The 12,287-nt window shown below is 36.4% G+C and overlaps 1 protein-coding gene across 1 annotated transcript in view; it reads right to left on the bottom strand.

Moving 5' to 3' along the window:
* The window catches only part of FRY (FRY microtubule binding protein), a 190,523-nt gene extending 178,517 nt beyond the window's left edge, over positions 1–12,006 (bottom strand). The window contains 2 exon segments of the mRNA XM_064645493.1: positions 7,521–7,619; positions 11,787–12,006. Coding sequence (XP_064501563.1) covers positions 7,521–7,619; positions 11,787–11,991 — 304 coding nt within the window. The 5' untranslated portion in view covers positions 11,992–12,006.
* Between the last annotated feature and the right edge of the window lie 281 nt (positions 12,007–12,287).

The following is a 12,287-nucleotide window of genomic DNA, read 5'->3' as shown; positions in this document are numbered from 1 at the left end:
TAACAACTGGGATTCACCTGTTTTGAAAGCTTTCAGTGGACCTGCAGGCGGTGTTGGGTGTGGAACTTGAGCTCATGCTCAGTCGGGTACTGGTGCTCAGTGACACCGTATCCTCCCGACTCACACAGGGCTCTAACGCACGAACCTTGCCTGAACTCTTCCACAGATCAAGGGAGGTCATCGCTACCTACTGACTAATTCAGTGAACTAAGAACACAGCACCAGCACAGGCAGAATCCTTTATAAACTGGAAACTTCTCCAAGAACATAAGGATACTCCTACCCCATCTGATAATACAACAGATTTGACGTGGAGTGTGTTTTCTTGTTTGACTTAAGTTAATCTAAGATTCTGCTACTGTTGGAAAAGCTATGAAGTTCTTCTGTCCTCTCTTATTTCTCCATAATTTCCATCAGGTCGCCTTGTGGTGGCACTAGTTAGGAGCAGCAATTTAATTTGGGTAGTGTGTGTGTCTTGGGGCTAAAGTGTTACCTTCATTAGCTCCAGTTGTGAATGAGGTTATGAGTATCCCCACAGAAGCACGTGATCACTATGGTCAACACAAGGGATGCTGATGGGTGTTTAGGTGGGGAAAGGCAGAAAAGGAAAATTATGTTTCTAAATTGCAAAAAAATTGTTTAAAAAAATCAAAGACATGCTTTTCATAGGTATTACATGGTTAAACAGCTTTCCCAACTGCTCATATGCATCTACAAACATCTATAAAAGGCACTGCATTTTATAGTAAGAAAATTCTTCAAACTCCCTTTTCTGGCTGAGCCATTATTGAACTTCGGCTGTCGCAGGAACAGATACATTTTAGGTTCAATTGCAAGAAACATGGCCAGAAAATGAGCCTGAAGATTTAAAAAGCCAGCATGCAGGTCAGGTCAGAGAATGTATTTATTTCTGGTCCATGTACATTGATTCAAAGTAGCAAGAAAAGAACCAGAAAAACATTCTTCCAAAGCTATTATAGGTAATGCTAAATCCAGGTTAATCTGCAAATGCAAAACCAAGTACTTATGGATTCAGCTATGAGACAAAAAGGTAACATTTCACATATATGCAACACTACTAATTCTCAATAATATAGAATCAGAACAAAATAATTAATCTAGACATCCATCTATGTGGACAACAGCCTGCATGCTGTTATTATAAAACAACTAATGCTACTCATATTTGTTTCTATGAGGTTTCATCAGCAGATTACAATATTAAACAGATACAGAACCTTAACTTGCCTACTTCATATATGACACAAAGAAAGGCAGACGGAAAATTACGTCAAAAGAAAAATAATGAAATTATTTTCACAAAATTCATAGAAAATCAATAACACTTTATTAAAAATAAAGTAAAATAAGTGTTCATGAATATGGGCCATTTAATCCAAAAGTTCTTTATAAAAGACAACAGTAACTTATGACTGATAAGCACACAAGCCCCATGCTTCATTATTGAAGGACAATCTATTTCTGTTTATGAATACAGACAATTTATTTCCCTAAAAACTGTTTTAAATAATAAATTTAGCCATGTATAGCTAAAATCAGGATCGAAGTGAAAAATCTGAAAACACCTTATAAAAAGGAAGACAAATCTGCTAAAGTTACTGCACCTGTTCCTTCTAGACCTCTTGTGTGAGAAAGGGGCAATGCTAATGCTCATGGAAGTTCCTTCTGCTATTTCTCCTGAAAGTATCAGAGTGGAGGAAAGCAAAGGAGATTAGAAAAGAAAGGTGTCTGCAACTCCTGCAACAATGGACATTGCTTATAGGCAATACACAATGAAGTAGGTTTATAGGATTGCTTAACAGTTTTGTCATTTATCTATCACAAAAAGCAAGAAAAAAATGTAGATTCCATTTTCTGTTAATATTTCGTAGGGAAGGTTATCAGTTTAAATACTAATAAGGAAATGCCTAAACAATTATAATAATCTTGGAAAGTAGAGTAAGAGAATTGCTAAGATTTTCAGCAATACTGGGTGGATTATAAACCCAAGTACTTGTAGAAGTACTTGTAGTAGTAGAGGAAATATTGAAAAAAACTCTGTTAAAATCATTAACTGTGTTAATATCATATCATATGATAACACATATTAAACTGTGTTAAAATATTGAACAAAACTGTGTTAAATCCTGAAATCATACTGAACTTCATGAGATTCCATTAAACAGTACCGACTCCAGTATCAATCGCTGGGCTACACTGTTAGTGATTGACTTCCAGCAAGCCTTCATGCTGCTAATCACAACACAGTCAGTCTGGTAGCTCAGTTTTCAACCCACCTCACTGTTCATAAATCTGTTTTGTATTTCATCATTTTGTCTATGATGATGCTACAGCAGATATTGTCAAAAGGCTTTCTAAAGTTTAAATAAATGGCATCCTTTGATCTCCCATCATTGACCATGCCAGTTACCTTGTTTTTGAAGGCTACTGAGTTGGTAAAGCATGATTTCCCCTTTGCCCCATCACTTCCACAGGATTATGGTGAGGATTACCATGCAGTAGTTCCTGGATCCTCTTTCCTGCGCTTCCTGAAGAAAGGAGTCACATTAGTCACACTAGCTCTTCCCTAGTGGCCATGAGCTTTCGAAGACTACCAGGTCAGACCGTGATGCCAGCCAGCTTCCTCAGCTTGTGGTTGCATCCTGCCAGGTCCTATGGACCCAAGCACGTCCAGTTTGTTTCAAATGTTCCCTAACCTGTTATCCCTGTACCAAGGGTAAGACCCTAGTTCAGGCCTTCCCAATTGGTCTCTGGGAAACAGGATTCCTGAAGGCCTCCTGAAGGTAAAGATGGAGGTAAGGGCAGTATTAACTACCTGGGTCTTTTTCATCTCCATCACCATCATTCTCCTTTCTGCTGAGTGAAGTTTACACAGTCACTGAGCCCTCTTTCAGAATGGGCTTCCTAGTTGGAGGAATAAACATATAACAATAGATTACACAGAAGCATTCTTAACCCTGAAAGCAGATAAAGAACAAACCATAACACTACTTTTACTTAAGAGGCCCATAGTATTTAGTATGACAAATCTAAACTTAAATTACATTATTACTAGCTTCTAAAGAGAGAACTGCTGATTTTCTCGTTCCAGGATGGATTTAGAATTGGACTTGTATACATACATTTTGTTTATCCTCAATTCACTGGGCAGAAAATTACATTTCAGACCCTGAAATTCCATCTTGTGAGCTTAATTTAGTTTCTGGTATTTTCCTTTTCTTGTCGTCCTTCTTTCACCCTTGCATCTTTATGTGATAGTACCTCTGCTGCAGATTAGACTTTTTACTTCAGAATGGAAGACTCAGCAACTAGTAGAAATTTAATGCTCGAATGATTGTCCACAGAGGAGTCAGTAACTGACCATGATAATCCTAAACAAGTCTTCTCAGAAGTACTTAATTGAACATTGAACAAACTGGTACTGAGTTTTAATGACTTTTATGGTAATTAAAGTTATGTCTTGCTGGACAGACTGGTGATTCAACTACACTGGACCATGAATGCCATGCCTACATTAATACCTGGGGCTGTTCTCTAGCCACAAGGCCAGATGTGATGAAACAGGCTACAAGTGCATCATAAAACATTATCTAAATGCAACATCCAGTTCTCTCTCAATTCCTCAGCTCTTGTCAACTTCTGAACCATGCCTGAGAATTTTTAGGGGGGTTATCCAGGCAAAATGAGGAAGAAATGGAGCAGCTTTGCTAGACAGGGATTTCTCTGACTTGCATACAAGGAACAGGAGAGAACAGACAGGCCAGCAAGAGACTGACTAGCTTAAAGATCCTAAACAAATTAGGAACTACAGGACAAATGAGATCACAGCTAGAAAGATGACACTTGTTGACTGTCCCTCTCCTTACCATTACACAGACTAAACATCATGCTTAAAAATTATTTTGCCAACCTTTTTTTGCAGGCAGCACAAATTAGCCCAGAAAAGGTTTACTCAGAAGAGCAGACAATTCACAACAAACCTAGCACAGAGATGGCTCAGTCTCTGGCATATTCTGCAACTAAAGCATGTTGCCATTACAGCCAACGTGGAACAGTAACTCCAAAGACACAGAGGAAAACCCCACAGAAAGTCACAGCAATACCCTCAGACAGTTCTAAAACAAATAAATAACAAATAAATAAACAAAAAACCCACTACCCAAGCAGGTTGTTGTAAGAGGATCCACTACACTGTATCAAACACAACATACATTGCTTAACCATGTACATTTTTCCCTGCAACAGTGATGTCTTCCTGTAATCGATGGGAAGGATTTCCTCTTTTAATAAATTTTAAGTGCAACTTTAAGTATAGGATTACAAAGCATGAACGGACATATGTCAGGTCTTCAAAATTGTATCTGAATATAATACTGCATTTTAACTTTGTGTAGCAGCTATACATTAGTATATCCTGTGCAAAGAAGAATTTATATTGATCTCATATTGTGAAGCACTGTGCAATTTCAATTTCCCAGAAACCCCAATAAAGAAAGTTTTGAGCTACTCGAATCAGGCTCCTAATTTGAGATCCAATCCCCAAAATGCATAAAAACCACATTCCAAATTAACCACTCTTAATTAGTAACAATAAAGAAAATTCATATGAGAGCTACTGTTGACTAATTTTTTTCTTTATCAGAAAGGATTTCATTCAAAAGGGCATCTTTTATCATGAGAAGCAGTAAAAAAAACCAACAAAAAACTTCCAGATAATTCTAGTTGTGTTCAAAGTGTTTTCAATAGGTAGTCTTTTGTAACTAGGATGAATTACACTATTTACACCCATCCTCAGGCGAACAGTATCTGAATCCAAAAAGATTAATAAAAAACCGATTTTTAAAAATTACTGAAATTAAGCAAATCTTTTCAGAATCTCCTAAACTCGTTGTTTAACTTCAGGTACAGTAAGACAGCAAAGAAATTAAAATTAAGAAAACATTGAGATTTTTTATTTCAGAGATTCCAAGATTATTGGGTGCTTTGGATATAGTATGCTCCAATTAAATATGTAAGGCTAATTATAAACAGCTGAAAGTTGGTTACCTACCAAATGCACCCAGCAAGTCTACTACAGTTTCTGAAAGTAAACAAGCACTATAAAAGGAATATATTTTGAGTGATTTATACACAGTGCATAGACCCATCTGACTGCCAAGAGAACATACTTCAATGTCATTACCTACATTAACTTATGTGAAGATTGCTCTTCAGAAGAGGAATAAAATATACATCAGCAAGAAGGTTAACTCAAAGCTACTTAGATAACTTTTAAGTCTAATTCTTTTAAAACACTTTGCTGATAAGCTTTTGATTACAGCAGATGCACTACTGTAAGACTTTAAAAGTAATGTCTGTCTTTCATGTAATAAAATGATATGTATTTCACAACTCTCTGAAAAAAATTATTGGCAATCTATCCAATCCATTAGCACAAAAATATTTCTTTATGGGTCAAAGGTGGGCATATTTTTACGGTGATTCCGCTATTCAAGTTGCATCTTAAATCAGATAAAGAGAATAAAATATCCTGCTGTGTCTTGATGGCCAAAGAAAGACTTACTCAGAAATAATGTCAACAAACCCTCACAGACTTACTGCACATGGAATATAGTTAAAACTACTACCATTTGATGTAAAGAGTGACTGGCTTGTTCTTTATTATTTTAAAACATTTTTGTATGTTTCCTATTTTGCTAATATTTGTTAGGACTCTGATTTTTTTATTTATAAAATTCAATACATTTTATATTGATATACTTTTTTGTAGATACAGCCAGTATCATATTCATATGAATATGAATTCAATGTTGCTTCTTGAAAATTATATAAACATACAAAAAAACCCCTGTTATGTTTCCCAGAGATGAGCATTCAGCACAAGTTCGAAGATTTCACTCCACACTTTAATCATTATCCTCTAGAAAGGACATAGCAGAAAGCCAAAGGGTCAAACTATGTTGCTAATCCAGATTCTTTTTTCACGTCCTATTTCTAAAGCAGCACACACAGAAACTTGTGCTGAACTCAGGACACAAGTGCTATAATTGCTTCACAAGATCTTTCAGCAGAGTGAGGTCTACAAACCCTTAGACATGTTAAGATTTGAGGTATATTACTATGTGTACAATGGGGTTTGTTTACTTGGACACTGGACCCTTTGCTTTAAAGAGGAGTCTTAACACTTATAACAACTGATAATGGCAATCAAAATCTAGGAAACAACTAAACAGTTTTTAAAACAAACAAAAAACAAATCAGAAAACAAAAATCCAAGCCACAATATCAGAAGGAGCCTTCCCTATCTTAACTTCACCTTCCTCCCTATCTTCCCCCTCATTTTCATGTTCAAGTCACTCTCCAATGGACATAGAGCTCCCTTTATGTCCCAGATACAACTTAAAGATGAGGCAGCATCTTCATCCCTTGCATACAAGAACATTTGGTAATCATTCTCCCCAGTCCACAAAATACCAATAAACCCAAGAAGAACACAAGTCTGACAATATGCATCTATGACATCAGACTTCAAAATGCAGAATCCAGAGCTTTTCTATGAATCATCAACCTATCCTTCCTGAAGAAAACAACACTTTAATAGAAACATTCAAGAACTAAAATTCTGAAGAGTATACTAAATAATATATGTAGAAATATGCAAGGGAGCGTAAAAATACAGAAGGCCACATCAAAGCAAGATACTATCAATTTTATAATTTCTATTAATAATGCAGTGGTCACTCACCCAGATCAGTGGGTGAACACACAGCCAATCAGCAATGTACTAATGACATATCTTAACAAAAGGCTCAATAAAAATCAGTAGCATACAGAACCAACATCAGTTTGCAATATGAACAGCAAATAAAAAAATGCTACACCTCCCTCCCCCTGTATTTTCAATCAGCAGAAGGTCTTGGTAGTAGTATTAAAAGGAAACCAAGCCAATTTTTTCAAGTCAGGAAGGAAAGAGAAGGAACTTTTGGACAAGCCAGTTTTGCCTTCCCTTCTGCTGGACCATACTTGTAAAATGCAGCACCATCACAGGCCAATCTCCCAAAAGTCTCCAAACTGTGCAAGGTGCCACTAGGGGTACCATAAGTGAACAGCAATTATCATATGCAGATTGCAAGCATGCATTATTATCACCCAGTACAATTTATTCAGAGAGGAGGTAGGATATTCAAATCTTCACCAAATTAAAATACTGAACACAGATCATTATAAATCAAGACACATACCGTACCCATAATTTTAAGCATCCTTATTAAAACTAATTAGATTTTGGCAAGTCTTTCTCAATTAACATGACCAGTCAAAAGAAAAAAATAAGTCATACATACTGGCTGTTTTATCTCCATGATTCACGAAACATTAAATAATTTATTCACATCACTGTTGAACAACTTTTGAGTAGTTTTTTACATATAACCCCCTTCTTTCCTTTATTATTTTCATCATTGTAATTTACATGCAAATATAGTGTCAAATCAACTTACTTATTTTAGAAAGTGACTTTGCTAGACTGTACGCTGGTCTGAACTCCAGAAATGCTTTGAGAGAGTATCTCAAGACTTCTAACTGCGATAATATGTTCACTGGGGGAAAAAAAAAAAAGGCAGTGAATTTGTTACAGAATACTAGCTATTCTGTTGTAAAATCAGACTAGCAACCTACATTCTTACTTTGAGTAGCTGTGTAAAGTACTGTTAACCACTGACCTTTATTACATTAGTTCATAGCAACACCACACTGCTTTTACAAAAGTAGAGATAACATGTTGTCCCACAGAATACATAGAGCTTATTTTGGCTGGGAAGACAACACCTGAGGCACAGGTGAAATGGAGGTGTGCCTGGTCCTTGGAGAAGCAGAAAAACCAAAGTATTTTTCTCACCTTCTGTTCTTAAAAACTGACACATCAGTGAACAAGCATTATTCAACAATGATACAGACTACCTGCATACGAAAATGATGCAGGAGAAGAAAAAAACACCTACAAGACACTAATAACAGTACTGGAATTGGATTTTCAGTGGTACTTAAACAAACATCCCCAACTCACAATATGAATGGCTTCCAAGTAAAACTTAAACATTACATTTTGACCTTTTCAGTTTCTTTATTGTTTATTCTATTTCCTACAGAAAATTAACATTCCCAGGCAAAATCTCATGTCTTTGCCATGCATAAAGAGGAAACCCAAAAAACAACATCAGCAGCCTTCCAAAAAGAAATAGGAGTAAAAACTCACCCTACACTTCCCTAAATTAAAATTAATAAATACAGACTAATTTTTTTTTGTGCTTTTGAACATGTTAGCATAGACATTTAATGATGTTTAGCTAATGCATTTTAATTTTATGCCCCTTCAGTTAGTTCAATTTACCTTTCCTAGGTAGCTCTCTCTAGACATGGTCTCCTAAGATGCCTTCATTGCCCACTCTGTCTTTATACAATTCTTTCTTTTCTCATTAAAAAGTAAGAGGTTTATCATGGAGATTACTCAGGTTAAGAAAAGACACTGTTCACTTTTGCATGGTCCTGCCAGGGTAAAGTTCAGTCATGGCTACGATCGTATGCTGAGCTGAAGGCATGTCAGCAGATACATACAAACTCCACTAATTAAGATGATGAATCTCTCCACTGACAATAAATGGCCCTATAATGTTGATTTCTCCCTTGTGCCTGTGTTGTTTTTTTTTCTTTTTAAAGATAACCATGAAATAGTAAAAACTAAGACTTTGATATCAGCAGTTGACATTAACCAAGCCCTGAAGCATGCAACAGACCTAAACATTTCAAATTTAAAGAACAAAAAGAAATTAAGTGCTTTGTGGAAGAAGAAAAAGATATATCTGTGCAGCGTATTCCTTTGGCAATGGCATGGTTTCTCCATACAGTCATAGTTTCTGTCCTCCCCTTGCCATGTGGGAGTGAACACTGACATGTATGGTATCCCCAGGGATACCATTCTCTGGTTAGTCCTGCCTAGGCATATGTGAATGACTAATTTCATGACAGCAGGACAGATGTGTCATGTTTCTCACGTTGCAGCTTTCATTTCTAAAGAGTGAGCTTCTAACTATCACAGTTAAGAAAAAGCTGTAAAACAAGCCTATGGCATGCAAGATGCCTCCCCAAGGCTGCACCAAGTCTGAAACAAAAGTCCCAATGTATGAACTGACATATATCCTTGCACCTAGATGCCTTGATGTGTCACTATTCACTATTTTATTAGTTAAGCTCTTTAGGACAGAATAAAAGGAAAGAAAACAAGAGGTGCATGACTTCAGACTAAATTGCAACCATGTCCTAAACACGAGACAGGTTAATGGTGATATAAAAGACTTAGCAGAGATACGGGGATTAGAAGAATGTAGAGTAGACAAAATGATAAAGATTTAAAATATTTCTATTAAGAGACAACTAGGCTGAAACAAGGAAGTAAGAATTACCATATTCTTCAGAGGGCTTCAGCACTGATGCAAAAGACTGCAGACAAAGTCTGTCTATACTTCTATTTACTATCTGTCTATCTGTCTATCTATCTATCTATCTATCTATCTATCTATCTATCTATCTATCTATCTATCTATCTATCTATCTACCTATCTAACTATCTATCTAACTATCTATCTAACTATCTATCTATCTCAAGTGCTCAAGATCAGGTTGGGTAGGGCTTTGAGCAACCTAACATAGTGGAACATGTCCTTGCCCACAGTAGGGTGGTTGGAGTATATGGATTTTAGAGGTCCCTTCCAACTCACACTCTGATTCTATGATACAGCTCTGTTTCCATTCTAACATTCATTTACAGCATGAAAGAAAATGGTTTAGAGGACTTCAGCTTACTTTGTTAACCTGTTTTCAAAAGCAAATCAAGTAAAGCTTCTCCCATGCTGACCTACCAAATGAAAGACTATACCCATCTTTCCATCATGCTCCATCAATTGCTTATAGGAAGCAATTTGCATTACCTTTAAGTGTTCTTGAGTGTACAGTCATACATCTGCCTTGGATTTTGTAAGCATAATGGCTGTGTTCCAGACACACAAACTACATGAAAGTGCTTATATCTGACACAGAACAAATAATGGAGTATTACTGCTAATGTGGTAATTTGGGAGGGTGGAAAGAGAGAAGAAAGAAGAACTGCATTAAAAAAAAATTCACAGAATAAAGGAGATATCTGGCTGGACACAACAGAGTACAGGTGTTGGAGATCACACACAAGGCTAATATTTAATATGTTTTTTCTAAAAAAAAATGTTGATGTACAGGAAAAAAAGCAAAAAGTTACAGGAGGGGAAAAAAAAATTCAAAAAACCCAAACACAGAGGTAATTAAGGAGCAGAAAAAGTAGTTCAAAGATAAAAAGCAGCAACTGAGATACAGACAAGCTACAGAGGCAGATAAGATACAGAGGGTTTATCCTGTCCAAAATAATGTGCTTCGACAGTCACCAACCGACCACATCACCTTAGGAGGAACTTGTTCAGACACTGGGAAGCCCAGGAGCCTTGGGCATATCTGAGTCACATGACATGAGATCTGATAAGGTTTTTTGCATTTTTTAAGTTGTGAAGTAAAACAGGAAGGAAGAGAAAAGCTCTATTTCCTAAGGAGATGAACTATTTCAACAACCTTAATAAAGGTACAATAGAGGTTCTAAATCCCACACAAACAGCGCTGGTCTGTGTTCTCTTTTAACATTGTATTCATATTCCTTCACCAGCGTTTCAGCTCTTGAAAAGGCACCCATGTAAGTTTAGCTGTCACTAAGGAATATAAAATCAATATTTAAATAATCAATAACTCTTTTTTATATACTTCACAGCTCTTCAAAGATCTGTATGATTGCGCTATTTCCCCTTGGAAATGTGAAAATCCTGATTTTTGTCTGGAAAGGAAGAAATCTAAATTTAAAAACCAGTATATTTTTGTTTCTATAAAGGATTTCATTTCCTCTGATCACTCACAGAAACACATCTTCAGTTTCAGTAGGGATGAGCTGATATTGATTTTTCCCCCCCCCCAGAACCTTTTAAGTCCTCCTAGTACAGATGACCTGATTGTTTTCCAACAAATCCTTTGTCCTCATGCTAATCCGTTGCCTATTTTTAGGCATATTTCAAATTATAAAAAAAAAAACACAACAAAATATTCCAGACTTGCCATCAGCTTGACTGAAATCCACTCTTACACCTTGTTCCTACTTCTTAACAACCAGAGAGTTAAACTAAATTATTAACTCCTGACATTACAGGCTCCAGTGCAAACCAGGAATTCAAAGCACGCATTTGACTATTTAGTGATGTTAATTTCTGGCTACCACAAAAAATAAAATAAATAAATCAGCTAGACTAAAAAAGTCTGCATATCTCCAAACCACTCTCCTCCAGAAAAGCAATGAGAGAAAGTATTAGAGCAGCAAGAGAGACTCTTATACTGTTTTTAAGTGGGAGTTAGGAAAAATGCAGTTTAAAGTTCTAGAGAAACAACTGGCTTTCTTTAAATGCAAAGTATTTAAAAAACACTCCTCAAGCAAGCAACGTGAAATCAAAAATATGAAGTCTCTCTTTTTGGTTCCATCACTTAAACTCTAGTGGCTGACATAATTTAACATGAAAGGGCACTTGATTAAATCCATCTGTGAAAACTGTCTTAGGTTTTAAACCAGAATAAGTTCTGACTGGAATCAATTACCAAAAAGGTTAAAATATATTGCATCAACAAACGATTAAAATAGCATTTCCTACCTGAAAATATAGACGGTCTTTTCTTAGGACGCCTTGGATGTATAGGGTCTATATTCCTAATATTTCTTTGAAACTTTCCTTTAAAATCATTTTCTAGCAGGATGTCTGGTGGCAGGCTTCTCCGTCTTGTTGTTTTATAACGAGTCTGATAGGAATTCAATTTACTATTAGTCCTGGAGTACAAGCTGCTGTCATCAACTGCCATTACAGAGCACTAACTGTTAGAGTCACCCCAGGAAAGCAAAGGCAGCCTGGAGATCCAGAAGTATTTGGACTAGTGGTTACAGAGCTGAGCAATCTCAGATGTTCTCATGCTCAACTCACTTGTTGGGGAAGTTGAGCAGGTGGATAGGCATGTGCTGAGACAGGTGTAGAGTTACTGCATCGCCCCTCCTTGCACCAGTGAAATAGCACACGGAGGAGACAGGCTGAAATAATTTGTTTGAAAGTTTTGAGGTAATTAGGAAGTTCAGCAAACCTGAGCTCAGCAGCACAATCTCA

This window comes from Pseudopipra pipra, chromosome 2 (assembly GCF_036250125.1).
Source record: "Pseudopipra pipra isolate bDixPip1 chromosome 2, bDixPip1.hap1, whole genome shotgun sequence".
In the NCBI taxonomy this organism is placed as follows: domain Eukaryota; kingdom Metazoa; phylum Chordata; class Aves; order Passeriformes; family Pipridae; genus Pseudopipra; species Pseudopipra pipra.
Note: the sequence above shows the minus strand (reverse complement) of the source record. Positions and strands in the feature narration are given on the sequence as shown.